This window comes from Ips typographus, linkage group LG4 (assembly GCF_016097725.1).
Source record: "Ips typographus isolate SLU linkage group LG4, UJ_Ityp_2.0, whole genome shotgun sequence".
Classification (NCBI taxonomy): domain Eukaryota; kingdom Metazoa; phylum Arthropoda; class Insecta; order Coleoptera; family Curculionidae; genus Ips; species Ips typographus.
Genome location: NC_138425.1, coordinates 1,496,535 through 1,507,394, shown reverse-complemented (window position 1 = coordinate 1,507,394; position 10,860 = coordinate 1,496,535). Strand labels below are relative to the sequence as shown.

Here is a 10,860-nt window from a genome sequence, read left to right as displayed (position 1 = left end):
ATTTTACCCCATTATAAATAAACCCATTACCGGTAAATAACCGGACACGTTAAATTTACTGAAATGCTGCTACGCAGACGCCACATGCCTACCGGTGGGTAGGCAACCAAACTAACCTGAACATCAAGGGTGTGTTGCCTATACGTCACATATGCTCGTTCTTTGAATGTGAATCTGAATAGGGATGACGCAAGCAAAAAAACTCAAATTTCCTTACTTTTTATTATAAAAAAAACCATTGTTGTCACTAAGATATAAATAAAATCGATTCACAATTAAAAAAAGGAACCACGTGACGTCATAAATATTATAAAGTCACGCAGATGACGTCGCGAAGCCTTAACCGCTATAACTTTCTACAGTTGATCAGTCGTAATATCACACACAGTTGAAATTAGTAAAATTGACATCACTCACGACTCGGGAGTGACTTCCTCTTGACTAGCATCACTCCCAGTTTCACTACAATTAATTTGAACGGTAGTCTCTATCTGAACACTTTGTCCGCTTTGGTTTAAGTCCGCGTCGTTTTTCTCCGCGTCGGTACTGCAGGAGGGCACCGCCTCTTCCACCTCCTCCCTCACCTCTTCCTCGGTGATCGAAGTGTAACGACCCTCGTCACCAGGAAATAAAGTGGTGTACGAGGGTGGCAAGTCCAAATCGTCGTATTGAGGGGGCATGGGCGGCGTGGTACCGGGGTCGCAGTTCATGATTAGGACAGTGGTGGGGGTGGTGATGGGGGGGAGGTCTCCTTCCGGTTTAGGTCGTTTGCAGCAGCACTCCCATAGACCACAAAAGAAGAGAACGGTACCGCAGATCAGGAGACCCATCATCAAGTAGCCCCAGGGGCCGTATTTGTTTAGCATGGCTGAGATTGATTCGCTAGCGCTGTGGGTTTCGTTTACCACCTCTGGTTTGGTAGTACCTGGAAGAAATTTTTGTGTTTTGTGTTTAAGAACATTTTTGTAGAGTCACACCGTTCTTGTTGCCCAACTGCCATTCCACGAACCATTCAGATGGTACTTCGGTCGAATTGGCCTGCAACCTAGGATCGTGGGTGCGGTACTTTTTCACCAACTCCACGACCAAGTTTTCCCAAGCATTTTTGGCCGTGTTGCACAGTTTTGGGTCCTCGTCGCTATTGGTCGAGCTTTTAGGACAGTTCGGAAAACCATCGCATAGCAAATGGTCCGAAATGCACAACATTGGTATACGGCCGATACGCATGCACGTGTGCTGGAACGGGTCTCTACAGAACGGCCCTGTATTCCATATTTTAGATATTATTCAGATAATTAATAAAAAACAACAAATTACCCGAGCCTACTGCCGTTAGTACGATGGTTTTTTGGTATACGGGGGTGGTCAAATTGTCTGGGGGCGACCAGAGAATGTTAAATTCAGAAGTCAGAAGGTCGACGTCTGGCATTTTTTCTCCGGAACACGGGTTTCCCTTCCAAAAGGGTGCTTTGGTATTGTCAGGTAAATACTGAAAAGAAACAACCAGGTCACATTTCAACTTCAATATACAGCCGTACTACTTGTGCGGAATTTATGCGGCAGCAAACAAAAATAACTTACGCTAATAACCCCAAGTTTTGATTTTAAACCGTAAAAACTCATCTAATCCTCAACAAACGTAAACTGTCTCCACTATTCCAGCCATATTGGAATTTTTGACAAGCACCTTTCTAGTATAGTAGGCGGTGCAATAAGCAGAACTGGTCATCTTGAGTGTTGCATTCATAATATTGATTGGTTTTTAAATAAGCAGTTTCAAAATGTTGTTACACCTTAATAGCAAAGCTAAAGACAACTTGAACTGCAAAATAACTCTAATTAATGCTAAAGTACCAAAGAGAAATCCTTAAAATTAGCAAATAAATGAATGCAACACTTTACTTGACAACTGAAACTCCTTACTTGTCCCTGAATTTCCACTACCAGACATACACTAACTATTCTAAAGGCTTTGTACGATGCAAATGGATATTCAGGTGATTTACAGAGAAAGATGTAGACGCAACAACCAAAAAGATACAGACATACGTCAAAACTGTCATAATACATGCATTTTATCTTTCATGGAGCATAACTTAACTGTACAAACACGGTCACGACGCAATTGTGATTTCACCGATTGGCTATATCGAGGGGGACTCCTCATTAAAAATTCCGAACAGCGACTATTGAAATTTGAAATACGTAAATGTGTTAATGGTCCTTGAACAGATCGCATGTTGGGAGATGGTTTGGTTAAAAGCGGAATCGTTAATGAACTTTTCCCAAACCGGAGACTTGTTAGTCATTTTTTCTTGGTGATTTTCCGCCCACTGATTTTTGCGATTATATAATTTGTTGTTGCACATCTCTCTCTTTCTCGTTTGGTTCAAATTGTCACAAAATATCGACCAGAACTTACGATGCTCATAAAACAGCTCGGTTTTTTATCCTTATTGGCCTCAGTTTCGTTCACTTGGTCGAGCACCTCCAAAAACTGCAAATTGACCACGTGGGACTTGGGGGCGGTCACTTTGAGGCTGCATAACGCCAACGGTTTGGTATCGTTGGGTGCCAGTTGCACGCTCTGCGATGCGGCCTCTCCCTGAGCTTCCAGCTTCACCTCAGATAATTCACCGCACATACTAGGGACATCAGAAGTGTCTGAAAAAAACCGGTTTTACTAAAAATACTCGAAATTTGAATAATAAGCAATCACAAGCAAAAATAGAAATGAATTAATCCGGATGGTGTTTACTAGCACAAAAACGTCATCGTCACCTTTTAAAGGAATTTGCAAATTAACGTGACTATACAAACAGCACAATTTTTTACCTCGATGAAGAAAGTTGACAGTTGCGGTGCTGTCATCTTTGCGGTCAGTTGTCAATTTGCCAACACAACCATAGAGCTATAAAGATTAGTAACATTGTTGTCTAAAATTGCTTTCCAGGAAGTAAAGAACCCAATCTTTTACTAATAATAGAAACATTAATCACATATGTAGTGATGGATCTTGTGGTAGATTACCTAAACCGCAATGACCACTACGACATAAATATTCATGACAGTCAATCAATATAGCGTAATAAGCCGTAATTCGCTACTTTCTAAATTTTCACATCGAGTGGCACGCAATCCGCTTCTACTAGCGTTATTTTTTTGTACGAAAACGGAAAAGTGGACGCATTTCTAGGACGATCTTCTGTTATATTTAAATAGCGGTATTTCCAGAGAGAGAGAGAGAATAACACATACGTTATCGATTGGCAAAGGGTATCATCAGTCATAAATACTTTATGCTGAACCAAGATATTTATTAAAATTTTTTTGAATGAGATCACAACAATTGCTGATTATGGATAAATTAAGGTCAAGCAGTGTCTGGATTTGTTGTACGTGTTTACATGCACCCTTATGCAAGAATTTCTCAGAAGAGATTTTTTTTCTTAAAATCTGTTTTAAAAGTCTGTTTTCGTTTGTATGGTCAACTAGGTCGACAGTAATTGGCAAAATTGGAATGCACTTATTACACTACCCGGCGATCTAAAAATAGCCGATCAGGTGAAGAACCGTAAGAAGAAGACCTGTCCGACGAGAAATCGGAGATTCTTCAAGACTTTTACTCTTGGTGTAAAAATAGCAGAGCGGCGCCTGATTGGTCAAAAAAGACCAGAGCAAATTGATTGGTGCCATAAAACAATGTTTTAAAAACAAGCTTCACTAAAGTTTATCAACAATTTTATTATCTTGTGGTGGCATTAAAAATTACAGATATAGCTAAGACCATTGTTCTTCATCGTTATATATTATAGGAAATTATCACTGAATGGAGGCCGTGAGTGTAAAACAATGATAATTTCATTACTTACGTGTATTATTAAGAGCAAGGTCAAAAATAAGCAGAAAATATTGATTACTGTGCATAATTGCTATAAAACAAATTCAGTATTGTATATTGTAAAAGATTGATCACGTGAGCGTTTGTGAGATGATGTATGGTCCATTTATTTTCCCGTGGCGGTTACGTCATCATTTGCCTTTCTTGTCTATTACATGCGTTCCGAGCGCGATAGAATTTTGACGTCATCTAGTCACGTCGGCAATGAAAATCGGCCGCCATTGTTGACAAAATGTAAACAAAGACATTTTTTATTTTTGATGTAAATTTTACAATATTTTAAGGAGTATTTTGATTTAACTTGTTTTTAACTGCGATACTACGTGTGAGACTAGATAATGTGTGTGTGTTTCGGTAGCCAGTTTTGAAAATGCCACCTTAATACACTTTACAACTATCAAGGGGCCCAGTGAAACATTCTGAAGGAACTAGAGTTTGTGGAACAGAAAAGGTCGCCTTTTCTAATAGAAAACTGTCACAATGAAACAGCCTATATATTTACTTACTCCCAAGAAGAGTTTTTACAAGAACACTAGAAAAACCAAGTTTATTCAAGCCAGTGGTTCTCGAAGAAACATGGATATAGAGTAAAGGTGTATTTAGCAGAAGCTGACAAGGTGATTTACCTAATACTATAAAAAGGACTCTGGTAGAGGTATTAATAAGCTGCTGATACTAAATAGCTTATGTTTCAGATACCTTTATTTGCCTAATCTGGAGTTTGCTTATCATGCTTTGAAAGGGTCCAAATTTAAAAAATCCCATTATCACTTGCTCTAAAAGACTGAACAAAAGGTGTTTGAAGCTATGGTTATAATGGTGCTGTCAAAATCCATATGCAGAGTGTTAAAAAAACAAATTTCTAATAAGTTTCAGGTAATATTAGAAAGATACAAGTTACTTAGTACATAAATTTGATCAAATGCCATTATTTTGCAGAATTAGCCCTTATAAATTTTGCCGTATCTTCTCTGACTATAAGGCTAGAAACAGATGGTGCTACTGTTAAATACATCAGATAGTAGGTTAAATTACTATTTTAATTGTATTATTTACACATTATGTATATTATAAATATACAAATAAAATCTTTAAAAAGTACACTCAAGTTTCTTTTTTATCTAAGAAGTCTAATTTTCTTCATAAACAATCATAAAATTAGATAATTTCTTTAACTGAGGTACCTACCTGCTCTTACAATAAATTGAACTGAAATTGAAAAAACATGTTAAATAAATCACACAACAAAACCAAATTGATATGTATTTAATGCTGGGTAAATTTACAGAAACCAATAAATAAGCAATCTATATCACAAAACCAAGAAGCAAGTTCTTAAAACACCAACAATTCTGTTATAAGTTAAAACACTGCTTTAGGATTTAATAATCCCCAGGATACACACATTGCCTTTCTTGCAAATTTTATGGAATAATTCTTGAAACGTTGGTATTGGGCTGTTAATGACTCGTTTGAATGCACCTATCTGTGATGTTCTTTCCAGATAATTTAAATTGAATGTGGTTGTTGTTCCCAAGCCAAAGTTTGATTGGAACTTTCCGCCTTTGTTTACCACCAAATGTTGCAAGTTTTCCAGTTTGGTGAAGAAAAATCTTAAATTCTACGAAGGTCTCGCAATAACAACACTAATTAATAAACTTAAACAACCCTAAATTAAGTTTTTATTTCTTCTGTTTGTAGTTTTTGGTGTTTTTCAACTTTTTAAAATTCCTAACCTTAAAATGTTTAGCCGACTGTCAGTTGGGACTATGCTCCATGTTGCCACATCTTCCACGAGCAGATGTAAACCTGGTGTATTGTTGGTTGCAGTAATAAACTGATGAATTATACAGATTTCGAAAAAAAAAAAGCATTTATTGCATGCAATGTGAGATTCTTAGAATGTTTTTTTTCAAAACAATATAGTTTTCTCATTTTCATTTATAATTGCTTAATGAAAGATACATATTGTGAGGTTTAAAGGAGGAATTTGTCAATACGGCAACGTCCAAATAGGTGATTAAAAAGATGGATAGCCTAGCTTGTATAATAAACGACGTGCCTAAATTTCAATATGGCGGAGCACTTGATGACGTAACCGCCACGGGAAAAAAAATGAACCATATGTGCGGAACGCACCCCTCTCTATGTCATGCGTCAAGCAGTGATTGTAAGGTTAAGTGGGCACGCGGGAACATGCGAGCTAGTTCTAGTCAGGATTGCAAAGTTTCTTCATTTTCCCCCTTCTAGGGGGTTGTTACATTGTTATAATAAATGCTTAATAGCATTTATGTTGTTTTCTTATAATATCCTGGCGGATATTACAGCGTTTTATCAGAAAGTCTTGTGACCAACTGTCACTCCGTCCGTTCCAAGTAAGTATTCAGAATATGCATCTTTTAAGTAGTAAAACATTAAAATCAGCAAAAAACCACCTTAAGAATTCTACCAGTTTATGTTGTTGAAATTCTTCAGAATCATAAACTTGTTTTCGACCGGTTAAACGCTAAATTTGAACCTTATTTTTACGATTGTTGTAAATGTTAACGATGTTGATCACCCAAGCACTAGCAAACGTTTTCACTTAGATAAAATTCACTATATAGGAAGTAAACCAATAATACTGTTTTCCCTAGGATTTAACCCTGAATAGTTGAACATTATTTAATTGCACTGATAAAACACAAAACTGCAATTACTAGCTTGACACCTTAATGGGTCAATTAAATTTTGTTCAATTTACCAGGCGCCAAGTTTCTGTTTGGCCGAGAAAGGTGAAAGAAAGTTCTCGACATTTCTTTTAAAGGCATTGCTGTCACAAGTGTGAATTAATTCGAACGAATACACAGAGATAATCGATTTTCAAGGAAGTCTACTCAATAACAACAAATTCGTTGAAACGACGACATTTTATATACCTAAAATATGAAAAAAAAGTGTTAAGGAAATTCCTGATGTATTGTGACACACAAAAGTTTACAATTAACTTTTATAAAATGTATTAGGCAACTTTTAGAGTGAACTGCTTTTGATTGGCGAGTTTGGTGCAAAAGTCATGTATCTGTATCCTGCTCTATCTAATGTCATGTCGAAAACGGAGTAACTCTTGACTGTTAAATGAATAAAGGTGTCATTAAAACTATTATTTTTGTATTAATACTAATAATAATCCAAAAAAAAGCAGAGAAAACCAACAATTTTACTAGAAAGCAACTGTCACTCCACACGAATCAATGAAATAACAAATCTGACTTGGATCGTCATTACAATTTTTTGTACATAAATGCAATTTGAATAGACGTTTTGCATAAAATACTTAATTAATCAGAACTGGATTAGGCAACCCACATTACGTGTCATTTGCACTCTGTTATTACGTTTGGTATCAGTGTTTTTACGATCAAGTTTTTTCAACTAATTTTAGTACTTAAAGTATTATCGGCATTGGTTTGCGTCACCCCATCAATATTACACATAAATGCACTTTTCCGTGAAACGAACTTTGGATATTGTCAATTTTCCTGTTAAACTACAGCTAACCATTAGTTTGTTGTTTAATTATTGTATTTCTGGACTTAATAAGTTGGACCACTTTGTTGAATCGCTCTGCGATTTCTTGACAAATTAGTGAGGTAACTGTTATGCAATTATTTTAATTACAATGTCATGATCAAAAACGACAAAATGATAAATGAAAATTATCCATCGTTGATGACAGTTTCCGTCCATTAATATGCTTACCCGGCGTGGAGCTTATGGCAAATCTGGAAGGCAACAACAGCACCCAAACCAGCAAAAGTAATAACATTATCGTTCTATTGAGAAGGAAAGAAGCACTCTCTCCACCACACTGTATTTATCTTTTCAGTTTTTCCCCGCTGGGGGTAGTAAATTTGGTTCGAGCGAACTCCTCAACTCACCGAACCCCTAAACCAGAGCCCTTGAACCCCACATTTCCGCCCTGTTTCGCCCACGGGCGGTATTATCGCCATTTCGGCTAAAAGGCACATAATTATAACGTGTGTACAAGTACTACGATGGCACGCTTCTCGTTCTTGACGTTATTGACCGCGAATCTCGACTGCGGTACCACCATACGGTTTCAGTACCACCGAAGCCGACTGGTACCGCTTCGATCTCTCTCTCTCTCGTGTCTTTCAAATGGGTAGGGAAGAATTCTGTTACCGGGTGTTCAAATACAAAACCCATTAATGTTTAGTGTAACATTTTTGCACTATTTGCAACAAATTATCTTAAATACGACTAAACCAACACGTGTCTGACTCATATAACAAAAAAGTGCACACGTACTCTATTGAACAAGTATGGATAATTAAAAATCTGCTAGACGAGCTACTGAAGGTGCCCTTCCGCATTGCATTTGCATGAATATTTTAACTTTTGCCTTATACAGTGTGTCCAGGATAAGGAGAGACACTATAGAAATCCTGAAAACGGTTTTTGGCAGCTTTATGATAGAGGGTACCTTGTAAAACACCAAATTGTTACTATCTCAATGAAATTACTGTTATAATTAGTTACTGGTACCATTTTTGAGATATAGCCTTGATTTTTGTCATTTTCAGGTACTTTTCAAGGAGTGTGGCTCTGTTATAAGGATCGTAATCGTCCTTTGGTACCCTACGCCACTTTTCCACTATCAATACAAAGATATACTAGCCTGGGTAAAGTAGTTGAGTCGAAAAATTGAAAAAAATCATTTTTTTGAAGAAAAAAGACTTTTCGTGATTATCCTGAACCCACTGTATATATAAACCGTATGGTTGTCAGCAAATAAGAGCGAAAGGTAAACAGCTACACACCCACTTAATTGGTCCTCGTCATTGGTTACACAGCTTCTACGTCACGGTGTTTAAATTTTTTCTTTTGAAAGAATAATACCTGTGGTTTCGTTACAAACAACCGGTCCGACTAGACCGATTCACCAACAGGTTTCCTTCACAGTCTAAAGTTCAAAATTGCTGAACATCCTCAAGGTAATTTGTAGATTAGCCACCGAAACAACATCTTTACACCACCACTGTGGTTATCGCTTGGGATTATTTCACAAGTGTTAATAGGTGACGTTTCTGGTGATAATGATACGTTTAAATAATTAGAAAGTCACGTTGAAGACTAAAGGAATTGTTATTTATTGCGCAATCACCAACAAAACAAGATTTTCTTGATACAGCGTTCTAGAAATTTCCTCTCTGCTCTTAACCAGGAATTGTTTTGGGTGTGTGCCCCAATGAGGTCATCAGTTTAGTTGATTTTGTAACCGAATTTAGGTCAATACGTGTTATTTTCTTCTTCGGTGGTACGCTCGAAAAGTCACGTAAAAAGTTTGACCACTTTGTGCATTTGTGTAGGAAAAATTATCAGTTTGCTTAAACTTTCATTCAAATACAGACTTACAGAGAGTTTTTAGAATTCAGAAGCCTCTGGTGTTATATGGAGGCAATCTTTTAAACTTTTTGGTATATAATTTAACCAAATCGTTTACAAGTGTTAAAATGGTTTCCCAACACAGAATCCGCCCATGAAATGGTTCCTACTTATTGTATTAACATTGGCCTACATAGGGAAATACAGTTTTTGTACCGGTCAGTACTGGACATGTGTAACGAGGTTCTTCAGAAAAAAATCCGTTTGGCAATAATTCCAAAGAGTTAAAATTACAACCGTGAACTTGACAATTTTTGTATGCGGATTACTTTCTTTCAAGGTTGCCTATTTGCTTGTAAATCAGTTTTTTTCAAAATAATTCAATAATTGTATAAACTTGTATTTTGCTGTATAAACACAGAACGCATTCACCATGTGTCAAGAATTTTTACTTCAGCCATTATCGAAAATTAGTGTGTATTACGTTGACAATAGGTTTATAAGAGCCGAAAATAGCTGAAAATGTTAAATATGATATTTTCAGGTACCTGAGGAATCTAAACTTGTTGAGATGTTTTGAAACATTAAAAACAGATTTAGATAACCCTGTTGAATTCCAAAACATTTCTGAAGATAACGTTTTCAAATATTCAAGGAATCTGATTTAGCCCAGGGAAAATCCAACATTGAAAGATACCTAAATGAATGAAGATGTGGGAATTTCAAAATTATTCATAAAAAATCTGTGGAGAAGAGAGAACCATTAGAATAATATAACATATGACAGCCAAATTCCCAATTTTGCAGTTGTCCAGCAGAAAAATGTGACTATGATCCAAACTGACATTGTCAAATATGTCAGTTAAATAAAATCACTTGGGGCACCCCTAGAAAGCCTAAAATGTCACTTTTAATTAGCGGTTTTCGTTTTATACACAAACGTATGCAGATGCAGTAAAAAATATGTTTTTTTTTATTGTTTTGTGTAGTTGATTGCAAGTTGTGAGTGAAAAAGCAAAAAAGGGTTCATTCCTGATCCAGATATGTATAGATAGAGCTTTTTTATACACAATCAAGTCCATCCTAAACAAATCGGTTAGAACATTTGTCCTGGAAAGTACAACACACAGCAAACTAGTTTAAACACTGTTAAATGTAAGAAAATCTGTAAATCCTTGAAACTAGGTAAGCAAAACTGGTAAATGATTCTATGTTAAAATGCTTTAAAATGAAACTCACATACCTGTGCATGTAACAAGTACCTAATAAGTTTACTGTACTAGAAAGCACTTGTACTTACCATTGAGTATAGTGTTGGAGTAAAATCATTCCACTTCAAAGTGTTCAACCACTGTTGAGTTAGATCCGGTAAAAAACTGACACGGTTGGGCATTTTCCTGAATTGCTGTTACAATGCGGCTTGAAAAACTTATGAACGGCAGCAAACAAAAATAACGTACGAAAATAACCTCAAGTTTTGATTTTAAACCGTAAAAATTCATCTAAACCTCAAAAAACTCAATTTCCACAATACAAACAAACGCAAACTGTCATCAATATTTACGCCATAT

General features: G+C 36.3%; 1 protein-coding gene and 1 long non-coding RNA gene across 4 annotated transcripts; one reads left to right on the top strand and one right to left on the bottom strand.

Annotated features, from left to right (window-relative positions):
* Positions 1-208: 208 nt before the first annotated feature.
* LOC145728205 (uncharacterized) lies at positions 209-10,812 on the bottom strand. 3 transcript variants are annotated; one of them, XM_081978263.1, is made up of 5 exons: positions 10,590-10,812; positions 2,423-2,664; positions 1,318-1,489; positions 978-1,262; positions 209-925 (listed from the first exon to the last, which is right to left on the bottom strand). In XM_081978263.1, the coding sequence occupies exons 2-5, from the start codon at positions 2,642-2,644 to the stop codon at positions 414-416; spliced, it is 1,191 nt and encodes a 396-aa protein (XP_081834389.1). In that variant the 5' UTR covers positions 2,645-2,664; positions 10,590-10,812; the 3' UTR covers positions 209-413. The 3 variants fall into 3 exon arrangements, with proteins under 3 accessions (XP_081834389.1, XP_081834388.1, XP_081834391.1); XM_081978262.1 differs by lacking the exon at positions 10,590-10,812 and adding an exon at positions 7,643-8,021; XM_081978265.1 differs by lacking the exon at positions 10,590-10,812 and adding an exon at positions 2,720-2,835.
* On the top strand, positions 4,013-5,000 carry LOC145728214 (uncharacterized). Its single transcript, XR_014178022.1, has 3 exons — positions 4,013-4,518; positions 4,597-4,777; positions 4,841-5,000. It is a non-coding gene; the product is annotated as an uncharacterized LOC145728214 (long non-coding RNA).
* Positions 10,813-10,860: the final 48 nt, after the last annotated feature.